Source organism: Lipophrys pholis (assembly GCF_963383615.2).
Source record: "Lipophrys pholis genome assembly, chromosome: 4".
Lineage (NCBI taxonomy): Eukaryota > Metazoa > Chordata > Actinopteri > Blenniiformes > Blenniidae > Lipophrys > Lipophrys pholis.
The window spans coordinates 32,297,056-32,323,868 of NC_137637.1; the positions used below are offsets into that span (position 1 = coordinate 32,297,056).

At 42.4% G+C, this 26,813-nt stretch overlaps 1 protein-coding gene across 1 annotated transcript; it reads left to right on the top strand.

Annotated features, from left to right (window-relative positions):
- Positions 1 to 777: 777 nt before the first annotated feature.
- On the top strand, positions 778 to 26,518 carry ip6k1 (inositol hexakisphosphate kinase 1). Its single transcript, XM_080461969.1, has 9 exons — positions 778 to 956; positions 14,195 to 14,450; positions 15,968 to 16,113; positions 16,493 to 16,619; positions 20,160 to 20,400; positions 21,570 to 21,751; positions 23,143 to 23,318; positions 23,508 to 23,741; positions 24,048 to 26,518. Exons 3-9 carry the CDS (start codon positions 15,997 to 15,999, stop codon positions 24,522 to 24,524), a joined length of 1,554 nt encoding a protein of 517 aa, XP_080318095.1. The 5' UTR covers positions 778 to 956; positions 14,195 to 14,450; positions 15,968 to 15,996; the 3' UTR covers positions 24,525 to 26,518.
- The last annotated feature ends 295 nt before the right edge of the window (positions 26,519 to 26,813 follow it).

Below are 26,813 nucleotides of genomic sequence, written 5' to 3' on the forward strand. Positions count from 1 at the left end.
TCCTTTGTTGTCTTTTCAGTATTGCCAGTTCTGTCACAGGGGAGCTCGTGAGGATCTGCTCCCTCTTTGAAGGCTGTGAAAGGGGCAGTCACACATCCCGCCTTGAACCCAGAATTTTCACAATACCTGAGGGGGACTGGTTTTGTCCAACTTGCATCATGAAGGTATGTATGTGCTTGTTGACAGAGCTCTTTTTTTGTTTGGTATTTACTCTTGATCCTCTTTTTCTAAACATCTGAGCAATAAAGAGTATATTTTGTGTGCCTCTGCAATCTTTTGATTGTCCTTCAGGAAAGTGGGACAGCTGGGAGAGGGAAGAGGAGCGTCATCAATAAGGAAGAGGCCGGCAGGTTGCAAAAGAAAGGGACCAAGAAGAGAAAGAAAGACGACAGCCCGTCCACCTCCCAGGCCAGCGCCGTCTCCTGCGTTAAGAAAGCCGAAACTGAACCTGGTTATTCAATAACTGTGAACAATTCAGCAAGGACGACTCTGTAACTGGTCAAGCCGGCCGCATCCTCAGGAGATTCTTTAAAAGGTTAAATGTTACATCAATGATAAAGGCACTTAAATTACACTTTGGCCTGTGTCTTTGTAATGGTGCTGTATAAATATAACTGCCTTTCCTTGACTTTATTCTGAATATTTTCCAAATGTAATGTGATTATGTTTTAATAAAGTTTTTGAAGTGATTGTTAACTTGGTTCTCCGTGAACATGAAGGAGCGACTGAAGCTGCAGTCCCCGCTACCGCCTGTAGGTGGCACGGGAGCGTCGCCGTGCTGTAAATGAACTGTAAAAATCCAAACAGGCTGCGTTAGCTTCACCGTCATGACGTTAGCACCTGGGATGTTTTTCTCGGCCGTTAAGGAGTTTGAGTCCCGCGGACCGACATCCGTGACCCTCCCCAGTGTCTGAAGCGCATCCGGTGTGTCCTCCGCGGAGTCTGCAGTCCTGAAGGTGTGTGCTTGTTTTGACAGCTCGGAGCCTTTTAACGGGAGACACTGCGTAACGGCGAGCCGTGCCGTTAGCCCGCAAGCGTTAGCATGCGAGGCTACTTAAACGGCAGCTCGCGCCGGACTAACGTCAGTGTTTTTTAGCCAGACACCGGGACCCGCAGCGGCGGTAAGAGGCGGAGGAGGCGCGACCCGACGTGAAGCTGCTTGGAAGTACGTTTTGTTGGCTGGTTTTAAATGAGAAGGGCTGACTTGGCTCGTTAGCATGTTGTCATGCTAAGGTCAAGAAGCTGGCCGGTGTGACAGCGAACGTTAACTAACATGGTCCCCGGTCCTCTTGGCACCAGCCGGGCTGGGTGGCCGCGAGCCGGGCTGGCTGTCGGTGTTGGTCGTGTTATCCCTGCAGCCTGGGCCGGTGTCGGTGGCTCCGTGGAAGTTTCATTAGCCTGCGTGAGTTTCCTGGTTTCAGGTGAGCAGTGTGATGTGTTGTGCAGCACGAGCCTGGACCAGCTTCAGGATGTTTCCATCAGCTGGACCAGCTTCAGGATGCTTCAGGTTCTGGATGTTTTTCTCAGGTAGACCAGCTTCAGGTTCAGGGCGTTTCACCTTAGGATGCTTCTCTCAGCTGGTCTGGCTGTGACGATGGCCATGCTGTGTGTGTTTGTTGTCACACTCCTGATCCAGGGCTGCTTTGCTTATCTGGCTTCTGCAGAGCAGCCAGTCAGAGGCAGTAAACAGATCTCACACTGCGAGATGATGCATCTCCATCTCGTACTCCCAAGTAATGTAACGGTACTTTCTGAGGGGCCCGTGCATCTCAGGGGGCTGCAATTTGTTTTGCATTTTTACTCTCCATCTCGTTTGTAGCTCTATTGCTAACACACACACACACACACATAATAACTTTCAGTAATTGTTATACTGCTGCCAATGGAGGCAGAAGCTGCTCCTGCAGTACATTCATTTCGTTAGCTTTTATTTAGTTATGAGAGCCACATCGAGATTAATAATCTCTTTTACAAGTGTGTCCTGGCAGGATGTTGACTTTATTGAGCAGTACCTGAACATACGAATCCCCGTCCTCTCTGATCGGTGTAAAGTCATCACTGCGGAGGCAGGTCTACTTGCTAATACTAAGAGCTTTGCATCAAACTTACTGAATCATTTAAAGACAGGTCTTAAAAACATTTCCATCATTAGATCAATATAAGATGTATAACATGTCAAAACAATTCACCTACATTTATTTCAGAACATTTTCTGTTTTTTTTAAGAACGTGCTCCTCATGTTATATCCTTTACTTCCAGTCCCGACCCCACATATCACCACCAACACACATTTTGCTGCACGCCACATAACACAATCTAAATCCACGCAAGGACACATAATGTCACGTAATGCCACACCTTCTAAGACCATGCCATGTAACGCCACTTAACACCACGTATTGCCATACAAAACCATGGCATGTAATGCCGCGCTACGCAACACTATGCCACGCCATGTCACATAATACAGCGCATTATGTTATGCACCACATAACAACATCTCATGTAATGCCACGAAACACCACAGAATGCCATGTCACGGAAAACCACGTAATATGGCGTTATACGGCAGTTAAAAAAACTGCACATCATCTGTAAATCATCTCATGAATCCACCTCTGGTTCACACCCAAATTAAATACACAGACATGCAACACTTCCATTGTTTACACAAGTTCTTTATTTAAACCATGAAATCCAGTTTGCAAGGCTATAATCCAGGAAAATGGACGTTCAGATCAGGAAAGGCTCTGGATTGGGAAACAACATTTAGAAATCAAATCAGGGCCAGGAAGTTTGACCGAGACGGCTTTAGTGATAGTTGTTGTTTAATTATTGTTCAGCTTTACAGCTGTTTCACTCATAGTTTCTACATTGATCATTTCATAGAAAACCTCTTGCAGTTTTGTGGCACATGGATGTTGCATGTTGGCATGTGCTCGTTTTTGGGACTTTTTGGAATTTCTTGCTTTCACTTTGTTTGTCACTTTGCTTCTAATTACTGTTCTTTTGTGTCTCTGTTGGGTCCTTTTACCTCACTCCATTGCTTTTCTTACCTTGTCATGTTTTAGACCCCCTTTTGTGTCTGGGGGTGTACAATAACTTTCACTGATAACTTCCTGGTTCTCAAAACCGATGCTGGAACCGATAAAAATTTTTAATAGTATAAGTAAACACGTTAGATAAAGAAAGGCAAATATGTTGGTTGGATGTGTTGAAACTTGTAGCGTTGTCCCCCTCTTCGCACTTTGGCTGAACATTTACGTACTTTTTTTAAAAACTGAAAAATGCCCACCCCAGTGATTGATGTTTGAGGTGACGCATCAATATGGTGTTATGCGTGCGACAACAGCAGGCAGCGTCATCACAGGGAAAACAAACAGAATGAAAATTAGCGAAATAATTGGGTGAAGTATAATTGGATCGAGTTATTGGCAAAACAATTATCGGATTTTTCGTGAAATATCATTTTTTTCTAATATCAGACCGATAATCATCGGCACTGATTGTTATCATGCATCTCTATTTTTGTCATTTTCTGACTCTTTATGGTCATTTTATTTGTTATTTCATTAGATTTTGTTGGTCTCTGCTGCCTCCTTTTGCTTTTATTCGGGATTGTTTTGTCTGTAACTTCTTGAATCACTTTGCTTTATGTATCCTAAAGTTATATCTTCAAAATGTAAACACAATTTCCACATTGGTTGTCGTTTTGTTCAGGTTATTCTCATTAGAGAAATAATTTATCTCTATATTAATGTCACATGTCTGTTGAATGCAAGCTGTTTGCCACTTGCAGCCCTCTCGGCATTCATCCAGCGTAGATGAAATAAATAAACGTCGAATCGCATGAGAAATCAGCTCCGCTGCGACCGTGTCAAACCAGTTATTATCTAGAGATCATTAACGGACGTCAACCTCTTTGCTGTCTGTGTGAAAATGTCACGGCTCTAAATGAGGACTTGAAGGTGTGGGGGCGGGGCTTGTTCTGGACCTGAGGTTGAAACGTTCCTCAGGAATCAGGAAGTGCCCTCTATACGGGTCAAAGGTGTTTTTGTTCTGAACTTACACCTCTCATTCTCATGAAGCAGATGAAGTTTTTGAGCAGACAGCCACTGTATTTGACTGAACGCACATTTACACGACAAAGTTTCAAATGAAAATGCATCATTTTTGGCCTTTGGTTTCACGTTTACAGGCAATAGCAGACATGCTGAATATGATGTAGTTTTCATGTTGGGCCTCTTATGGGTGCTGTTATTTGTTTTTGTCATGAACAACACACTATAAACATGAACAATAGGAGTGGACAGATGAACAAGTTGGATTGTAATTACAGTGACCGTCAGCTATAAACCTACCAAGTCCAAGGAGAAGATGGACAATGAGTCACGACACTCTGGAGGCAAACGTTGTTGTTATTGTCCATCTACTGAGCATGTGCAGAAGAGCTGTTTGTTATGGCCATGGAGCGCATGCACAGTAGCAGCCTTGCCGCCGTTTACACGAATTAGTTTTCTGAAAGTTGCATTTTCTCCCGTTTCTACGACGATGGAGGCGGAGCACTTTCCAAAAGGTTGTGTTTTCAATGGCTTCAAACGCCGTTGCTGTTTATTCAGACGCATTGAAATTTCCGCATTTTTACTAGAAAGCATTGAGTAAAAAGAGCCTGGAATGCTACATTTCTTATTTCTTGTGTTATTATTAGAACATATTGTTTCACTGGGTGGTACTTCAGGTTCAGTCATGATCTCAGCTGTAGAGTTGGTTTATTAACATTATTTTTAATATTATTTTCATCCTTAAAATGTATTTATCTTTTATATTTAAGTTTTTTTAAGACTCATTTGAAATGTAATTGAATTTGTCTTTCTGTTTAAATTCAAATGTCATATTACAATTTTATATATACAATTTAATAATGTCTATTTTGAAAAGTTTCTTTCTTTGGTGTTATCGCTTTTCACGTCTATTTTAAGTATTCTTTGATGTTGAGTTTTTCTGTTTGAAAATTTGCTGCCATGTTAGTATTTGGTTATAAACAAAATCAAATGAAATGCTTACTTTCTAACTTCAGTTACTTTAGGTGAAATAAAATACTTTCTCTTGTGTGTTTCTGTTTATAATGTACTTTATCAAAAGAAAAAATTCAGTTAAGTTTCTAAACCTGAATCTTTTTATCTTTAGTTGTTTTGTGGGATTTTTTGGGGGTTGAAAAGGAAAAGTTTTACGGTGTAAAAAATAAAAAGGAACCTTTTCCCACTTTGTTGCTGGGACAGAATGTAATTAAAGCTCAGCCGGACGTCTGTTGAGGTGAATTCAGCGAGTCCTGTCACCAAACTATAAATAAAACATGACCTGTGACTAAAGTTATGTCGCCTCACTCGAGTATAATCAGCCTTCATTCTATAATTTGATCATTTGGATTTTTCCAGTTTGACAGGAAGGACCTGTGAAAAGTTTCCATTCGTCTTTGCTGTGAAAGAGTCCGTGCAGATTATATCACAGGGACCATGGAGGTCAGATGGATGACTTTGGGCTTGAATATTCGTTAGAACAGGTACAGTAAATCCCTCAGGGTCACAACATAATGCAGTGGTCAACATCGGACTTAAATACCAAAAGGTTGGAGCCACTGCTACATACCTGGATACAAACGTCTAGAACACTTAATTGCCGCACATTCGGTATAAACACGTGGAATATTAAAATGTTTTGATACATTTTGTATTGCTAGTATATTTCTACACTACAGGTGGTGCCTCTCTAACATAATCAATGATGTGATTTTCTGAAATTCAAGAAGCCACAGTGTGGAATTAGTTGGTTGCAGTTTTCAGTCAAAAAGCAACAAGGTCAGATATTTAACAGCAATTTTGCTCAGTCTGATGATGTATCTGGATTTTTATTGAAAAACAGAATTTTGCCTTAATTTCACCGTAGCCCTGTTAACGCTTCTTAGCTTATCTTTGCTTTTTAGAGCTCATCCAAGCCTTTCTTATATTTTCTTATTTGATCTTGTCAAATCTGATGTCTGCTTCTATCTCAGTTTATCATTTTCCGTCAATGAGAAACAGAAAACTGATTTGGATTTAAAGTTTTTCCCAGTGAGGCTGGGGGAAAAAGGAGATCATCTAAAAACATATTTCCTTCTTAAGAGCGCACTTGAGTACGATGAGGCGTGACAGGCTTCTCAGCTGATTGACCAGTCGGAAGTTCTGGTTGTCATGGTAATGTCAGAGTCTGAGGTTTGTGTGTGTGTGTGTGTGTGTGTGTGTGTGTGTGTGTGTGTGTGTGTGTGTGTGTGTGTGTGTGTGTGTGTGTGTGTGTGTGTGTGTGTGTGTGTGTGTGTGTGTGTGTGTGTGTGTGTGTGTGTGTGTGTGTGTGTGTGTGTGTGTGTGTGTGTGTGTGTGTGTGTGTGTGTGTGTGTGTGTGTGTGTGTGTGTGTGTGTGTGTGTGGGGGGGGGGGGGGGGGGGGGGGGGTCTGGACTGATGTGAGCTTATTGTTGATAGGACAAATTGTACTTGTGTGTCTCAGCAGCTGTTGACTTTTGTGTCAGGGGACCTGGGCGGCAGCTGTGTGTGTGTGTGTGTGTGTGTGTGTGTGTGTGTGTGTGTGTGTGTGTTATGATTTTTGAGCCTGACTCACGTGTTTCTGGAGGTTTTGTGCCACAGGACTTCATGATACTGTGAAGCAGCTGCAGCTCTGTTCCCCAAACAAACGCTCTTTCCAAACCACCTCATGTCTTCTCTGCTTTATTGCTTTCTTTGTCTCTTCTTTTTTCATTCCTTCAACTCCTCCAAACTTGATCGTCTTTTTTCTAATTCCTCTTGACAACTCGATTTTAGTTATGATATATTGTTTTGTACATTTCATTGGTCCTTGTGACTAAATTAGTGTCGAGTGTTATGCAGATCATTTTGAAGTGTAACGTAAATGTGGAGCGGAGAGCTTCTAAGTAGCACATTTCTTAAAAAGCTTGCGCTCCATCTTCGACTAGATTAGGAAGCGCTACTACTGGTCATGTGCACCATGGCGCGGCCGTAGTAAATAGTTCTTATGTGCGGCTTGGCTCAGTTGGTGGAGCGGTCGTCTCCCAATCGGAAGGTTTCAGGTTCGATTCCCATCTCCATCTGTCCACATGCCAAAGTGGACATTTAGACTTATTAAATGCTATCCAGCTCCTCTTGCTATTTTGGCAGAACCTAGTTTACACCCTGCTTTACTTTTGTCATTCTCATTAATATGATAGAATCTCCAAACTGCAGACATCACTTGTACTCTTTTGTCTGATGGCGCATGACGTCATGTCTTACTTTTCTTTATGTTTTTGAACTTGAGATGTTTAATAACAACATTACTACTTTATACTCGATTATGTTTTGTCGCCACATCAATGCAGAATGGTCCCCGTCCGCATCGCATTACAGAAACTATTATTTTCAACATTCCTAGTAGGTAGCAACAACAACGAGTGAAACCTCTTTTATCTTTTATATTTCATCCCAAATCAGAATTTCAGATTTTTCATGTAAAAAGCCCAAATTCATCCTTTTAACTGAATATTTTAATCTATTTTTTTCCATTTCTTGACTGGTATTGGCTTGGCGGGAAACCCTGCTCTCTTGGGTCACCGTGGTTTTAATCTGGTCAGTGTTTCTTATACGTGCTCCAGCCAGGTGGAAACTTTTCCTCGTTGATCTGCGTGGTTCCCAGGGCATTGGTGTGTGTGTCAGCAGTATCAACATGCAGCCCTTATTTAGCATTGTCTGGCCTGGTTACGCTGCGCTGCAGGAATACAGCCACTCAGCAGGAAAACACGCTCACAAGCTGCTGAGGTATAGACCTCCGGGTGAGTGTGACGTCTTAGCTCGACGTTGTATTTTAGGATTCATCCACAGTATCAAATGAAGCTGCTGTAGGGAGAAAACCAGGCTGGAAACACAACAGGTAGGAAAGGGCTTCAGATGGCAGCAATAATCAGCCATGCACACGGTTAACCTCCCATTTATCAACATGCTGATCATGTTCAGTCCTTCATCTTTCTGCATAACTGCAGAAACAGGGCAAGCCTGTGTTGTAGTACAATAATAAGCATTTCAATTGTTTTCATGATTAAATGTTTCTAAATAGAAATCCTTTAAACTGAGGATTTCTGTTTGGATTCAGAATTGTTCTGGATACTAACTTAAAGCTACAGTGAGCTTTGGTTCTTTTTGGAGAGACAGTTTCTGCTGCCCCACTGGGATCACTAAAGCTCATCATGTGATCCATATGTCTTGATTTGACATACCTTTTCCTGGATCCTAAACAACTCATCTATACCAGCAAACATCTGATCAAAGCTGGAAACTAACCTCAGTCGCCACTGCAGCAACAGGGATCAGTCAATATCATATGGGAATATTGTACATGAAGGTCGACGTGTGTGTGTGTGTGTGTGTGTGTGTGTGTGTGTGTGTGTGTGTGTGTGTGTGTGTGTGTGTGTGTGTGTGTGTGTGTGTGTGTGTGTGTGTGTGTGTGTGTGTGTGTGTGTGTGTGTGTGTGTGTGTGTGTGTGTGTGTGTGTGTGTGTGTGTGTGTGTGATTATTTTGTGATGGTCCATTAAAGATTTAGTTGTGCGGTCACTGGAGCGCTTCGTCTCAAAGACGTCCTCGGGTCAGACCAAATGATAAACAAGCTTCAAATCCTCAGACACCCTCGAAATTCAACTACATGCGGCCAAATTTACACTGAGATATTCCTGGAAGTCTTTAATTGGCTCTCAGATCTGTGACTTACTGAAGGACAGGGACACACACACACGCACACGCACACGCACACGGTCAGTCAGTCAGTCAGAAATAGGAACTTAATCGGTACCTGGACGCTGTCCAGCCGTAGTGAGCCGTCACTCATGCTGATGATGTAAGATATGCTCACTCAGATCCTCTAAGTGGATTGGCTGGCTGCTCAGATCATTCACCACACCTGGTAGTACACAGAGATTACAGACCAACTTGTTTGTTTGTTTGTTTGTTTGTACTGTCTGATGAGAAACTTTGATCACTGTGAGGACTACAGAAATGTCTCCTCTCTAGCTGAAGATCAAAATGTTCCCGAACACGTCTACTACAAGGATCTATGAGAAGAATGGCTACTAGCTCAAGCTCGTCCCTGTGTTCTGTCCTTTTATTTATATGTATGTATATATATATATATATATGAATATAACGGTGTCACTTAATTGTGATTGAATTTAGTTCATTTTGATTGTTATTTAGGTCATTGCAAATATTTAGTGGTGATTTAGGCTCCAATTATGCCACAACAGTTTCAAATGAAAATGCAAAACTTTCGTTGCGTTTTTGGGGTCCGTTTACTTAACAGAGCTTAGAGCCACTGAAAACTTAGGTTTTTGTTAACGGCTTGCAAGGTAGAACGTTTTGAAAACTGCTACTCCATTTCTGTGTAGATGGGCGAAAACGCAACTTTCTGAGGACGCTCAGTCTCCATCTCTGTGTAGACAGCGGGACACTGCTACTGCACCATAGCAGTTGTAAATCATTCTTCTGCACATGCTCAGTGGACGGACAATAACAACAATGTTTGCCTTCAGGGTCATGACTCCCAGTCCATATTCTTCAAGGACTTGGTAGTTTATAGTTGACAGTCACCATAATAAAAATCTGACTTGAATCTTGACTACAAGTTTTTTCTAGCGTACAGAAAAAACTGCTGAAACTTCAGACGAAAGGACAAACAACCCGGTTGTGTTGGCTGTAATAAGGGAGGATCCTGCAGTAGATTTTAATTCACGTCAGATAGCATTAGTTCTACCTCAATGATCTGTCTGACCTCAGAGTCATGCAGAGCAATTAGACAGCACGAAACAATATGAAAACAGCCAACAGCTAAAAAGGCATCCTGCATGTTTAATGCTTGTGATTATAACTAAAACCAGCCATATGACGGAGGCAGAGACACAAATTTAAAACCACAAACAATGGAATCCACTGAATGTATTTCTTATGTAATGCATGGCAGCATTAGTTATGCCCATCACATGATGTGATTCTAATTATATAATCACCCAATCACATTTATTGGTGACACAAAGAGTCCGTATCAGTTGTCTGAATACCATCTGCTGGATCAAACTCACATTGATAATAAATAAAAATTTTATATATTATGGAATAGTAATACAAACCAATAAAAATAAGTTATTATAAACAGAAGATGGTTAATTAATAAAAAAAAAATTGTAAGGATGCACAGTATATCACAATGTTTTTGGGGGCTGTGGGAAGAAACCCATGCACACACGGGGAGAACATGCAATTACCACACAGAAAGGCCCCGGCTGAATTTGAACCGTTGTGAGGCGCTATCCACGCTATCCACTGCACCACCGGGTTTGATACAAGAATAATGAAGTTGTTTTCACTTTAGGTACTTTTTAGCACTTATTTCACTTTATAGTGTTTTGATCTGGATGTTTGTAATAAATTCATTAATTTAATGTTATTTGCAGAAAGAACATTATGTCACTTTTGATTCATAGTTTCACATGTAACATGTGATACTATCACAAGTTTGTCTTCTCCTGTTGTGTGAAATGGCAAAGAGGTATTATTGCCCCATCATTGAGTTATATCTTCTTTTTTTTTTTTAATCTGACTGCGACCCACTTTTGGCTCACGACCCTCCAGATGAGGATCACTGATTTCGCTCATATGATACAAGGCCCAGTTTACAAAACATTTTCAATTGTAAAGTTTTCTTTGCATTTTGGGGGTCGATTTACATGACAGCGGTGGTCAGAGCCTCTGAAAAACGTTTTGCAAATGGCTCACAACATGAAACATTTTTGAAATCACTCTCAATGGAAATGGTAGAAAATGTAACTTTCTCAAAATCCTCAGGCTCGTCTTTGTGTAGATGGAAATGCTGCTACTGTGCATGTGCACCACCTCCGTGTGAGCACGAAACCGTTGTAAAACAAAAATATTGAAGTGTACTGGAAAGTTAAACTCAGAGAATTGGTTAGGTGCTCCTAAACACATAATGCCAAAAGACAGACACACACACACACACACACACACACACACACACACACACACACACACACACACACACACACACACACACACACACACACACACACACACACACACACACACACACACACACACACACACACACACACACACACACACACACACACACACAGCATCTTGCTTCACATCCCCCTCACATTACCCCTGAATCACAAAAAGAAAAGCTCCAGAGAGAACCACCAGAAATGTCAAACAGCATCGAGAGCAGAAGCAAGGAGGAAAAGTGAAAAGGTCAAAGACAGGAAGTTTTAAGCTGAAATAATAGAGGTCCTGATGTATTTGGGGACATTATTCAAGTCAAGCTTTTTTATCTTTATTGCTAATGATTAGGAGGAGGAAGAGGAGGGTGTTGATATCAATGATATGTGATTCGTCCTCGACTTTGACCTCCAGCTCTGTTTCCACCCCCCCGCATCACACTGCTGGCCGCCAGACACACACCTGTTGTCTTTGTGCCAGAAATTCACTGTTGAGATGCATTTAGATCTGCTAACAGAGGATACAGTCAACTACAGACTTCCTTTCTATGAAACCAGGGAATGTAGATCATGTCGTTGTTTCTTCTATGCTGTTTCACACCTGTCCGGACGAGGCCTCGTTTACACAACAACGTTTCAAGTGAAGACGCATTGTTTTTGCTTTTTTTGTTTCTGAGAAGTTTTGCGTTAACGTGACTTACTAACATGTTTTGAAAACAAGGTTTCATGTTGGCCCACGAGTCGGTGGTGTTGGTTGTTTTTGTAATGATGTAATGTAATTGTAAAACTTGCACAGTTGCAGAGCAAAAAGGGCAGAACAAGCTGCACTGCAGATTCAAAATTGATTCTAGTAAAATAATGACGAGGACACGAGTGTCGTCGATGTACAGTTATGAGTTTAGACATGTGCTTTAGCCTCTGTCAACATCTGTGTGTTTGTGTGTCCAACCAGTCCTCGGTGGGCTCGTCTCAATCCCACATTAGAGAACAGATGTGTCCTGATGTTTACTGTGTGCTCCTAACTTTAGATCTCATCTCTCCCGGGAAAAAACATTGTTTACTGTGTGAGCTGAATGTTTGACCCCGAATGTGAGACCACCCCACTTTTTCAGACCTGTTTTCTGGGAAATAATACTCATCTTAGTTATGAAGCTGAATTTTATAATATTAGTGGATCTGGACTTCAGGTATTTGGTTTTGCTATAAAAAATAAAAAAAAAACTAGATGAGACATTAATGCAAAGAATTGATTTTATTTGATATTTTTTAGTGTGAGATCGGCAAATAAATAAGTTTAACACTTCCATTATTTTTTTGTTATTGAATTTTGCAATTATTCATATTTTTAGACCAATCGTAGGAAAAGCATTTAGACTCTGTTTACACAACAATGTTTTAAGTGAAAATGCATGATTCTTTGCCCTTCCGTTTCAGAAAAGTTTCAGGTTGCATTTCCGTGGAGACGGAGGGTTTATCAAAAAGTTCCACCTTAGGAGCCGTTTCCAGAAAGTTGCGTTTTCGGTGGCTCCGGGCCCTGTTGTCGTCTAAACGGACCACAAAACGCAACAAAAGTTGTGATCACAATCATGCTGCTGAGATTCGATCATCAACCTCTTCATTGTGTATTTCTTCAGCGTAGTTTTTGGTGACGGTGTGTTTGTAAACTGCTTCTGTTAAGGAAGCATCCCCACACCGGTCATGTCAATGTGTTTCACTGCGGTTTGTTTTGGGAAAAGATAAACCTCCCCTGAAGCCAACAGGTGCTCCATCACCCAGCAGATGTCTTTAATCTGAGGGTGATAGTTTGAACATCATCCAGCTGTGGAATATTTCAAATCGAACGTCCAGGATCTGCACGAGCAAAACTCACCTGCTGTCAAGAATCTGATTTATCCTGTGTTTCTCTGCTGATGAGAATTCAGGATTTAGACGTGTTTGTAACATGAAGAAATGCCTGGAGTTCCCGTCTTCCGTTTGAAGGATGTGTTTGGTTTCGGTATTTTACTCTGAGTCAACTTGTGATGTCACGAGCGAGCGTCGTGTTTCATTACAGCTGTGACATTGACCAGATGATGCCTTTATAGAAGCAGGCAGTGGGCGGGTTTCTGTCTTCGATTTCCTCTTTGTTCCCTTATTACTTCCAGCCTGCTGCTCTTATCTCCAGGCGGGAGAAGAGTCACCGTGGTGCAGCTTTGAGGTGTACAGCAGAGAGGAGACATTCACAATTTAAACCTGGTGTGAAGAGCTTTATTCTGAAGCAACATGTGTTTGCTGGTTTGAGGTTTGCCATCAGAATCGGGAGTTAAGTTGCACAGATTATCAGGATTAATGTAACGCCAAAAGTTACCGAAAGACTATTCAACGAACCTAAAAAAGGAGACTCTGGTTATTTCTTCACCTTCAGCTACATTCAGTCGAAGCAGATCTTGTGAGGTTTTTAATCCTGCTGAGCTGTGTTATCTTCTCAGACCGGGCTGGATTACAGCATCTCTGGGTGAAAGATGTCAAACTGGCCAGCGTGTCAAGCTAGCACCACTGACGGCTGCCATAGTTCCCTGCAGGTTCATGTCCAAATGGTTTAGTTGAATGATAGTCTATTTCTTTAAAGGTGTGATTGTTTTCATTTGTTTGTTTTTTTCAAATATAAATGACTATCTAATCCAATGTAATAAAAACTGTTTATAATAAGTACTGATAAACCGTGCTGGTTTTGTGAGACGAAGTCTGCTTTATTGCATACTATAATTTTAATCTTATTTCAGGTTTGTTTTTTTAATTTCTGTTTGTTTATTGAATGTTTATCATGATTTTGTGGTTAACTGTAAACTGTGGTGTAGTTTCTGAATTCTTATTATTCAAAGGGTTTATATACAGTATACATGTAGAAGCTTTGAAGCTCATCGACACTGTTACTACTGATCTGGACAGGTTAAACATGCACGTTTAGTAAATGTGTTCTATGACTGTTGCTCAGATTGAAGATGGTGATGTTACTGCAGTCTTTGTCTCTGTGAAGTCTTGTTATGGTTGGAAAAAAAACAAAACTGCATGCTTTGTTTAAACACTCCTGAATCTCTCGGACTGAGCCTGGTGTTCTTCTCTTCCCTCGCAGGACGTGGTGAACCTGCCTACCTCACGCCCTGCTTCTCCTGCCAGCCCCCGAACTCTGCCCCCCCTCCCCTCCATCCCCTGTCCTGATTGAGTCTCTGTCCTGCCGGCGGTGGATTGGAGAGCTCTGATTGACGGCTTTGAGAGGTGGTTATTCGGTCTGGCGCCGCCTCCCCCCGGGGCCGGTGTGCGCTCCCAGCAGCCCGTGGTGCCCTGCGCCCCCACCTCCCCGTCACTGCACACCCGAGCCCATGACCAGGGTAAGACCACGGCACCAAGTTGACTGTGCAGCCTGGGTTCGACTTATGTTCTCCCTGTGTGTGTGCATGGATTTCATGTATATAGCGCCTGACCGCTATGTGAGCAGCCCCAAAGCGCTTTCCGTTGTTCATCATATTCACCCATTCACACACACATTCACACACCAATGGAGGCTGCAGCCATGCAAGGCGCTGTCACTCCAAAGGGAGCAGTTTGGGGTTCAGTGTCTTGCCCAAGGACACTTCGGCATGCGGGCAGGTGGAGATGGGATTTGAACCTGCAACCTTCCGATTGGGAGACGACCGCTCTACTAACCGAGCCATGCAGTCTAAAAACAGGCCCAAACTGTCCTATAGGCGTGAATGTGAGTGTTTGTCTCTCTTTGTCCTGTAAGGACTCACATCAGTTTCGTTTGCGCAGCACAAAATCAAACTAAATCTGGAGGGCACACATCCCAATGTCTGACATGTCTGTGAATTAGATGTTTAAAGCAGACAACTGTGACCGGGACCACGGACAACATGGATAGCAGGCTGTTTTCAGCTACTGTCTCGCTTAATGAAGGCTGATTGAACATTTTCTGAATTGCTCCTGTCAGTGGCTGCGTCACCATGGAAACCACTGCAACCACACCAGCATAAACAATGCAAGATGCTTGGAAATGAATCGTTAGCGCATCGTGATCTGGTAGAAGCCAAAGAACCCACAGCTGCTGCAGGCACTATCAGGATTTCTGTGTCAGACACAGACAGACCGAGTGAGTCTGTCAGTTGTCTGTATTCATATCTTCTATTCAGTCATCAATCTTTAAATATTTGCATTTCAGATCATCAATGGTCTAGAATCTGGATGTTAGTGAAGTTACATCAGTTCGTGGGATGAAGATGCTCTATGATCTGCAAGTTTGCTCTTCTAAAAAAAAAAAAAAGAATTTCTGAACTAATGACGAGAAGAAGCAGCAGAAACAAAACAACTGAGATAAACCACCAACATGTGGACAGACGGAGACAGTCTCTGAAAACGGCTGAGCATTGACGCAATAGAGGAACTGTCTCCGAGTCCATGAGTTTAGTGAAATAGTTACTGTTTAGACAACAGTTTTAGCTTATACTGAAGCTAACTGTCCTGTAGTTTATGTGAGCTGTAGACTTGCTGTCTCTCCTTCTCCTGCCCCCAAACCAACAGTAAACTTAAAGCTGTTGTCCAAATTAGTTTAATAAACTGTTCAGGACAGAAAGACTGTGGAAAGTGAATTTTCAGGGATTTTGAAAACTGCTCCCAAAGTAGAACTTTTTGTAAACACTCTCTGCCAAAACTGGGGGAAATGCAACTACTGTGCATGCATACTAGTCGTGGTAAAGACTTTATAAAAGTGTTGTGTTAACGGGGCCTAATAGTTGTTCTGTTCTCATTTTGCTGATTCGGCCCGCTGTAGATCAAATTGAGCCGATCAGAAAGGCGTTTGACACCTCCACCTTCTCCACTACAATGTGAGCACTGTTGTTGATCTCTGCAGGAGGAGGCGCGGTGCGTCCGCCAGGAGCCATGTGCCTCCCTCACACCAACAACATGGACAGCAAGCTACAGGGGGCGGGGTCAGGGGGAGGGGCTTCACTTCGACCACGAGAAGGAGGCGTTCCACTGGAGCCCTTCATACACCAGGTGAGCGGAAATGTATTATTCTTTACTTCAGTCCAAAAAGAGTACAATCAGGGTTCAATAGAAAAAAAAAAACGTGCTGAAACAAAATGTGGCATTAAGGGAACACACTAAATATAAAAACTTTACAGTTTACCTTGTAATTATAGAATATCTTATAATAAAAAGTTAAAATGTTTAGAATAAAATAAACATATATAGAGAATAGAATATGGTTTCTAATATGAAGTACAAATGTTGATAATTAGAGCCAAACATTCCTGTGAATGTATTTGTCACTCTTTTAACTCCTAATATTGTGGCATTATGGGATATATTCTTATCAGTATTTTGTTTTTCATCCTAAATTGGAGAACTGTTTTTTTTGTTTGTGTGTGTGCAGGTGGGGGGTCACACCAGTATGATGCGCTATGATGACCACACGGTGTGCAAACCTCTCATCAGCAGGGAGCAGCGCTTCTACGAGTCTCTTCCTCCAGAGATGAAGGAATTCACTCCCGAGTATAAAGGTCAGCCTCCTCCTAACATTCCCATCCTGGGATTGGGAGCTGCTCGTGTGGAGCCAGCTCATAGCTTCCATCATCTGACACACTCTCCTGAATCTAAATGAGATCTGATCCCAGAGGCGTACCAGATCAGCCAGATCTGACCTCAGAATAATTACACACAAACATCCAGTGGATCCTGAAAAACAGAGAACAAACACTATTCGCAGCATGAAGCTATCGTTAATTAAATCACTGTGGTGGGAACCAGCAGCAACAACAATTAGAAGCTGCTCTCCAAGAGTCACTGACACTGAAATGATTTGTATATATGCTTTAGTTTTATTATTGAGACTCGCCCGTAATAGCAAGCCAACTTGGTAATTTGTCCATATAAATGTCCGTGTACTCATAACTGCCTCGTTTCCAGTTTTACGGCCATTTCTGTAAACAAGGTTTTCAAAATGTCGCCGTGTAAACGTGAAACGTTTCTGAAAGAAATGCGCAAAAATGATGCGTTTTCACTTGAAATGTTGTGTAAATGGGGCTTAAGAGAAGCGATCCTGTGACTCTCCTGGGGCAGGACTGATCAACACTGTTTTACATTAAAGGGTTGCTGGAGAGTTGCTAGCTTCAAAGCTAACTTAGCTGACCGAGAAATTGGGAATCAAAACACGAGACTCACTTTATGACTTATGGCAGTCACTCCAGCTCAGAGGGACCTTTTTCCTGCCACTTTACAAGTCTTGCACACCTTTCAGTATTCTCTGATATCTGTTTTTCTCTCCTGTTAATCTGTTGATCCTTTTTTCTTGCCGGATTCTATTAAACTTTTTGTTCTAGGTTTTTTCAGTTTACATATTTTTCATTGTTTTAACAATAATTCCAGCCTGTCTGTAAATAGATGTCTCCTGGTTTTGGTGGTGCACAGTGGTTTAGAGGAGAGGGAAGGAAGTACGGATGTTTAATGGAAGTGAAGTGGTTTCACTGCTCTGCTCTTCATCACCGGACACATGCTCTAACAGTTTCTACAGGGATTTGCTGTAGTTACAAATCCAAACAAAGGCTGACAGCCAGTGTTTCACACACCCATACACTCCACACTTTACCTCTCCACACGTAAATAAAGAACTCTTCTTACAGTGGATGAAGCATTAATAACTTCAGTGATGGCTGTAGATGTGGCTCTGGGCCCTGACAGCCATCCAGGACATAAAAGCAGCGGGACACTTCCTGAAGGAATGCAGCCGATGGTTTTGGTTCGTGAGTTTCACCTTTCTTTGACATCCAATTGTCTCCTGTAACAAGGGCTAGGCTGGTGTCTCAACACTGCAAAGAATCAAAGTCAGGCCTAATTATAGTTATATTATCGTTACATTCAATTTAATTCAACTTTATTTATATAGCACCAAATACAACACAGTCATTTAACAGTCAGTCACTTTTAACAGAGAAACCCAACAAATCCACACGAGCAAGCAGATTTTATAAAAAAAAATTGTTTGCGACTGTGGAAAGGAAAAATGCCCTTGAACAGGAAGAACCCTTTGCAGAAACTAGACTCAGGTGGCGACATGATGACAGAATTAGAGCGTTTTCAAAAAGTTGTTTTCAGTGTCTCCAAGCACCTTTGTTTTGTAAACGGACACCCAAAATGCAATGAAATTTTTGTGTTTTCATTTGAAAACTTTGAGTAATACAGCCTCAGTGTCATGATATTTATGTCACAGACAGGCTATGGCCAACAAGTGTCACTATTGGAATTCCTCATTTTCAGTGAGGACGAGGCGAATGCTAACACGAGTCAACAGGTTTCAGCCAGTTTGGGCCTGTGAATTTTACAGCAAAGGCCAACAAGTCTCAAGATAAAACTGCAACATTTATCCAGTTGTAGGCAAAGGTGAGGAGAGTCGAGATTTGTTTTAAAAAGATTGTGATAGTTTCACCTGAAGAACATTCATTATTTTATGAAACGACTCCGCTGTGTTGGCAGATTTAAATGAGCATTTTGGAAGTGTGATGAGGTCTGTTGATTTGAGAGTAGCCTTGTTTCGATGAGACTTCTCTGGTAAAAGAGGTTTGATGGACTCCAAACGGTCTCACATTGATTCTACTTTGATAAGAGTCTTTTATTAGTGGAAGCTTCTCAGACTAAACTGAAAAAAGCCTGACACAGATGTTAAAGAAGACAGTTATTTACGTGGGAATGTTGCTGCAGTTATTGACGTTTCTGGTTCACTGGGGCAGGTGCTTCCTGCGCTTGTTGTGTGTATTTGCCCCTCGTCCACTCTCACTGGTGTTCTGGACCCCCGTGCCATGACAACAGTGATCCACAAGAAGTCTAAATTTGGAACTAAATCTCTACCCACTACCATTGTCCTGCTGATTAAATAACTTCATAGAGAGACAGACAGCTGCCCGGGGACGACGGTCTGAATGTGTCAAGGATGTTTCATCCTCATACTGTGTGACATGATCAGATTAAGTTACTCCCTGTGTTGTGTTTGTGGAGATGGACAAGTTCTAGATGTTCATGATCTGTCTCAAGTATTTAGTCAATATTTGGACCTGGGAGGATTCGGATCGTCTGCTGTGTTTGCAAAGCTAAAAATGGTAGCTTCATCTTTAAATGGATCTTTGCCGGGTATTTCTTTCTACTTATTTGATGTATGAGATGCTTCTTAATTGAATTTCAGCAGTGCTGAGCAGCATATCTTGATACACGGATGTATGATGAATGACGGGAAAGCTAACGGTAAATGGTAAGATGTTGGTTGAGGATGTTCTTCCAGCACAGATTTAAACTCTCCGGGTCTCTGAACTTACCACAAACACAAGTTCTTTACAGGCACTTTTTTTAAATCTCCTGTAAGTGCTCACTTAACTGTACTTCAACACAGTGCGGAAGAGGCTTTGTCAAATCTCTGTTCTGTTTTACCCTTAATCTCACCCGAATGGCAAATACCATGTTGTTGCTGATAATGCAGTCAAATACAGCACTTTGTCCCCTCTCACTGAGATCACAGCTTGGCAGAGGAAAAACCTGAAAACTAAATCCAAAAATAGCTCAATACCTCAGACTGTGATCTCATTTATGACTCACAAGGTCAACAATTAGTCTTTTTCTATTTAAGGTTATGTTAAAATCTATTTACCAGTTAGGTAGCTACATTTCTGGACAGGTCGTAAGTACGATACGTTTTTGAAATACTCTGTGATCCATGATATTCCCCTCCGTGGTTTGAGTTGCTGAAAACACTACTTTTTGAAAACGCTTCTTCTTCATCTCTGTGTAAACGGGGGGGAAACGTAACTTTTTGAAAACGCTCGGGCTCGGGACGGCAGAAACGCCACTACTGCTCATGCAGTTCTTCTGCACATGCATCAGTAGATGGACAATAACAACAATGGCAGCCTCCAAAGTGTCATGGCTCCTTTCAAAACGGTGCCGTTTAAATACAGAATTTCCGCAGCAAAAACGACGCGTAAATGGGGTCTTGTATCTTTACAGATATGTAGAATGTTTCCTAACACCTCGACTGTTGGTGTGCTCCGCCTCCTCAGGTGTGGTGCTGGTGTGTTTCGAGGGCGACTCCGATGGCTACATCAACCTGGTGGCGTACCCGTATGTGGAGAGCAACACGGAGGGGGGCGTCGGGGACCACGAGGAGCGCGACGCCCCAGAGAGGGAGCAGCCTCGGAGGAAACACTCCCGCCGCAGCCTTCATCGCTCCTCCTCCTCCTCTGAACACAAGGAGGAGAGGCCTGACAAGAGGGAGCCGCACGACCCCGACGCCACAGAGAAGTAAGGCCACCACGAGCAAGTAGCGAGGAGACCGATCACAACGTTTAGCATTTTCAGAAAAAACGGAGCTACTGATTCGTGTTGAGTTTATATTTGAACAAACAAGCAAAAAAAAGTTTGTTTCAAACAGAGAAACTTGCATATATTTTGGATTTGGTACACTCACCCACTGACTTCCAGCTTGTAAAAGTACACGAGAATCCTAAAATATTAAAGTATTTTATGAGTTCTGATGTTTTTCCTTTTTTTTTTCAATTGAATATTTGGAAAATGCTTCAAACTTTTTTAGTTAATTGAGTGTTCACTTACTTAATTTAATGTTATCCAAAACGTATGATAATTTCTCCTTTATATTGAAGGTGTTTTTGTTGCTCTGGATTTTCTAGTGTGGTGACCAAAATATTAGGAACACCTCTCCACATAACTTTAACAATGAGCACATCATTTAAAACCTTCAAATCACCTCAGCTGTAGCCGAACTAGTATATTTGTAAAGGTAGAATTTACAGCAACTGCACAATACTTAATTAGAACGTACTAGCGGCCCTACATGAAAACTACATTGTTTTTAGCGTTTCTGCCGTTTCCATGTAAATGGACATCTCTGTCAAAACGTTGCCATGTATGCACGGAACTTTTCTGAAAGGAAAACGCAAAAAACAAGCCATTTCGACTTGAAATGTTGTGTGAACGGAGCTCGAGTCGTACCATGTGGCCTTAAATGTTTCCAAGAAAAAGAAAAGCCAACATGCTGAGACTTCACTCCTCTCTGCTGCTCCAAAAAAGAAATAATTAATATCATCCAGGCCACAGTTTGGTCGTCATAGCTGCCATTTTCTCTTCCTCTCATGCAGGAAATGATTGCAGGTCATCATCTTGCTGTACTTGTAAGTTGGGACGCCCTGATCGAATCGATAGTACATGTTTAGGGCTGATTTCAGTTATACCAAGTGTTTCAGCAGTTAAATGTTGCAATCAGCACAAATTTGGTTTCGAGGGACTTTCAGATATCCATTTCCCACTTTCCCGGTTCATTAAGTCATCAATTCGCCACCGACTCATGTTATTTGGACTTTAGGAGGAAACCCAACTTTTTCCAACACTCTTTATTGGTCATTCTTGGTGTGCACGGCCCTTTAAATCTCCACTCCTCTTGACCTCCTCCACAGCCCGGCAGAGCTGAAGAGTCCCCGGCTCGATCCGAAGATCCACTCCGACGTTCCCTTCCAGATGCTGGACTGGAACAGCGGTTTGACACTGGAGAAGATCAGCCACAACCCCTGGAGCCTGCGCTGTCACAGACAGCAGCTCAGCCGCATGAGGTCCGAATCGAAGGACCGCAAACTCTTCAGTATCCTTCCTCACTGAGTCCGTTTATCTGACGGTGAAAGTCTTTAAATCCGGGCTGATTTCCAGCTTTTCCCAGAATGCACTCTCCCTGATATTTATCTTATTAAAACAAATTATCATGCAATTAAGGCAAATTACAATTTACAAAAAATTATTGGGCAACAGATGCACCATGTTGTTACATGAAACGTTTGTCATGTGCAGCAACATGTTGCTTTATTAGCTGTATGTAAAGAAAACCTTTGTTACTACCTACTAGTGACCCAAACTCCACCATGTTAGTACTAATAACATTCGGCTATCAGTTCCTGTATCATAAATAAACATCTGCCTCTTGAAACTAACCAAATATCTTTATAAATTTGGGGGAAATTCTGGAGTTTCCAATTCTTTTTTTTTTTTGTTTAAACCTCATGTCTCTATATGACCAATGTTAAAAATTACAATTGTCAATGTTATTACTTGTCATTTAATGGATCCTTTATTGATTAAGATTAATCTAAACCACTCCTAAATATTGAAATTGAGAAATAAATTGTCTTCATCCATAAAGAAATAATAATAGATAAAATAATTTGCATTATAGCAGAGATAAAATGATATAATCCAGCCAAATAACATTTATTAAATGTTTTCATTAACGTGATGTTAATTGTACATTTAATTCAACAATATGAATTCATACTAATAAGAGCAATTTAATTATATAATAATAATATGTACTGATTTAAATTAATTTGGAAATATTTTTTAATAGTATTTATTATAATGATATGTACAGAATAGAAAATAAAATGTTAAAATAAATTATTATTACTGGCATTTATTTGTATCTGGTGGTTCCAGTGGAGTGGGCTGAGCCGACAATAAGCTCCGAAGCTTTGCAAGGGAGGATCTGCTGTGTCCAAGGTCTTCGGGTTAAAGGTCACGTTTTGATGTACAGCATCAAAGGAAGGGAAAGGAAACGGGAGGGAGGGACAGAGGAAAGAGAGCAAGAGCTGCAGCTGCCTGGAAAACACAGCTGAGGAGAGAAAGAGCAGCAACACATTCAACCCCTGCTGCTGTCAGCTCCAGAACTACTCTCCACAGGTTCACACAAAGCGCTCACATCACTGAAGCTGATGACCAAACGGCAAATGACCTCTTGGTTCGTCCCAATACATTTTCTTAAAGTGTATAATTTGAGTTTTTTTTGCTACAAATCTTTTTCTCTTCCTGTAAAACTGATCTGAGCTGTCCGGCACATGTGGGCGTGTCCCAACTGCTGCGAACAGGTTGAATTTTAAGCCCCGCCTCCAACGTGGTCATGCGCCTGGTGTTTCACCTCCGTCCCATCTCGTGTGTTGAAACCTTCTTTGCCGTTTTGCCCCTTGACCGCGGCGTCCTACCCAGAATTCCTGTTGTTGGAGAACGTGGTCCACCACTTCTCCTACCCCTGCATCCTGGACCTGAAGATGGGCACCCGGCAGCACGGGGACGACGCCTCCGAGGAGAAGGCCGCCCGGCAGATGAAGAAATGTGAACAGAGCACTTCAGGCACGCTGGGAGTCAGAGTGTGTGGCATGCAGGTGGGCGAAGCACGCACACCCACACCTCCTGCAACATGAGAGCACTGAAATATCACTTGTGTCAGTTATGTCGATATCGATTGTTTTGTCTCTGGAAGGTTTCAGACGACGTATCGGTGTTTGTTTATCATGCTGTCGCTTCGATTCGAACCTCTGGAGCCTCATGCCGTCCCGTGTTTCCCTCCACAGGTGTACCAGCTGAGCACCGGTCACTACCTCTGCAGGAACAAGTACTACGGCCGCGGCCTGTCGATTGAAGGTTTCCGTGAGGCGCTGTACCAGTACATGCACAACGGAACGGGCCTGAGGCGGGACCTCTTTGAGCCGGTGCTCAACAAGCTGCGCAGCCTGAAGGCGGTGCTGGAGAGGCAGGCGTCTTACCGCTTCTACTCGTCCTCGCTGCTCATCATATACGAGGGAAAGGTGAGTCCAAACTATCCACTTCCTACGTTCCACATCCAGATTAAAACAGTTGGACTTCCACTGTTTCCTGATGTCTCTTTTTTAAAGCCATTTAAGCTTGAAACACCTGTTGCAGAATTTACTCAACAAACATAAGGCCTGTGGACCAGAACTCTGATATTGTAGTGACATTGAATCACGTTAAGCTTTTCTTTATATGCACTGATTCAGGTTGTGTTTTGTTGTTAAATCTTGTAAAAAATATGTTGAATCCTGTTAAAAAGTGTGTGTTTGATGATGTCCTCATGTTGTGTTTGTTTTCTCCAGGAACCCGAGGGCGCCTCGGTCCTCGGCTCTGGGCAGAACTCCACCTGGCAGCAGAAGGCCCCGGGGGTCCCCGCAGAGCCCCCCAGTGCCCCCTCACCCCCCAACGCCCCCTGTAAAACGGACATGAGCCAGAACCTGAACCCGGGCTCTGTGATGGCTCCGCCCTCCCCCGCCCCTCGTCCTCCATCCACACAAGCCTCTCCCACCACGTCAGACTGCCACCCCACCTCGCATTCAGACTCCCCCTCCCCAGCTCCCAGTTTAGGGTCCCTCTCAGCGCCCACCCCAGCCCCCCCTGCCGCTCCGCCCCAGCAGCCCCCCCTGGTGGACGTTCGTATGATCGACTTCGCCCACTCCACGTTCAAGGGTTTCCGTGGCGACACTGAGGTTCACGACGGGCCAGACCGAGGCTACGTCTTCGGACTGGAGAGCCTGGTCCAGATCCTGGAGAGCCTGCGGGACGACAACCTGCCGTAGAGGACACACACACACACACACACACACACACACACACACACACACACACACACACACACACACACACACACACACACACACAGTTTGTACATCTCTTCTTGTGAGGACCTTCATTAAAATTGACCATTCCTGCAGCTGAACTGTTTTCACCTTCATCCTCCATTCAAAACTATTTGGTGTATCTCCGTCCCCATCATCATCATCATCATCAGTATTAATATACTCGAGTATCAAGCAGATACGACTCATTCACAAGCTGAAATGTAGGAAAATGGAAGGAAAAACATGATATGAAAAAAGTTCCCACTTTAAAGTGAAGTTCAGTCGGGGGTGTTTCTCCTCTTCCTGTCCAGGAGAAAGACACGTCGAGTCGACGTCACACTGAAGCTTCCTGTAAAATGAGCCTGAAGCAAAATTCACTGATGTTTGAAGTTTTGTTCATTTCTGTCAAAAAGTGAGAACAGGACAAAAACATGAAATTCACTTTTGTTTTGTCGCCAGAACAAAGGATATAAACATAGAGTAGATTGAAACCAAAGTCTAAAACCACTCCAAAAGTAGTTCTAAACTTTTCCTCACCCAAAACTAGTCCAACTGTTCAGCCAAGTGAAGGTCTGTAGTCTGAAGCCAGTTCAACACTAGTTTGGATTTGAGTCAACAATCAGTTTTTAATGAGCCCAGCAGGGTTTAATAGTCTGGAAATAGTCCCGATTCAGTCTGGGTTTAATCAAAGTTTGAGCTGCGTTCGTCTACAACTGGGAAAATATATTTCAGATTGTCCAAAAGTCTTCAGTGAGTTCTTTCTGCAATGTCTTCTGAATCCGTCCAAACCAGTTTAAATTAGTGGGAACAAATATAAACATTCTGACTCCAAACAGTTTGTTCCGGTGGTATAAAGTGTCAAAGAAAGCAGCCAAAGTACGATGGAACTTGACTGACATCAGGCCAAATTATTCTAAACATCTCGGAAATACACACAAAAAAACAAATACTGCACCAATTTACAGTTTAATACTTTTAAGACTGAAATCTTTTATTATAGCTTTAATTTTCACAGAAAGGTTCAGAAACTGTGAAACCCTGAAGGACCCGGCTCACATCGTCCTCACACACACACACACACACACACACACACACACACACACACACACACAGAGGGAACAGTTGTCTGCAGAGCTGTTTGACCAACAGAGGCGGCTGGCCTCCCAGACACCGCCCACGCTCATTTTACTCCCCCGTTCACCTCCTGTTCACTCCTCACCTTCTCCCCTCTCCTCACTCCTCACTCCTCCTCCTCTACACAAACCAAACTTGTACAGGTGAACAGACTCCACACACACACACACACACACATACACACAAACCCATCCAATCATCTGCTGAAGCAATAGTTGGCGACCACAGACGACTCATTTGTTTTGTTTTGTTTTGTTTTGTTTCCCCCTTCAGGGAGGGAGAGGAGGTGCAACTGAAACAATAGACTTAGGTTTCGTGGAGAATTGATAGATACTTTTTTTTTTTTTAAACACTGTCCTGTCCCTGAAAAAGAAAAAAGAAAAAAAAACAACAACATCCATAGTCGGCGTCCTGTGAACTTATCGTGTAACATCAGAAGCATAAGTGTCCCAAATCTGTTGAGGAGACACTCAGATTTATACCATCATCATCATCATTGTCAGCAAATCTCACAAAAGGACCTCGCTTTGTGTGACAGACCAGTGGTTTCCAACCTGAGGTCTGGGGCCCCCTGTGAGGGACGCTCGAGGCCACAGGCTGGGCCGAGGCTTTTCCTGCTCGGAGGACGATAAAACCAGAATTAGAAGCTTTTTACGATGAAGATTAGGCCTGAAAACAACCCAAATCCACAGCAACAGCTTTACAAGATGCTTTTCTGAGTCAGGCATACCAAACATCAGAAAGCAGCAATAGTCCTGCTCCTGGTTTAGTTAAAATACAACCCCCATCCACTCCTGTAGATCCCGTTTTAATGAAATAAGCTAAATAAATGTGAAGTTGAGTTTTTTTTTTTTTTTTTTTCATTTCTGTAGGAAGCTCAGCTCTCAGGTTCTCTTTTTTTTTTTTTTAACTTACACTTCAAGGTCCGGAAGAGAACCAATCAGCAGTGTTTTAAAGTTACTGAAATTTAGTATTGGCTTATAGTTACTTCCTTCCTTCTTTAAGAAGCACTGATGCCATTTTACAAAGTATTCAAGGTGAAATGTTGCTCACTATTTAGCGAGAAAACTATTGCATCACTTTTAATGTGCAAAGTTCATCTGAAGTTACATC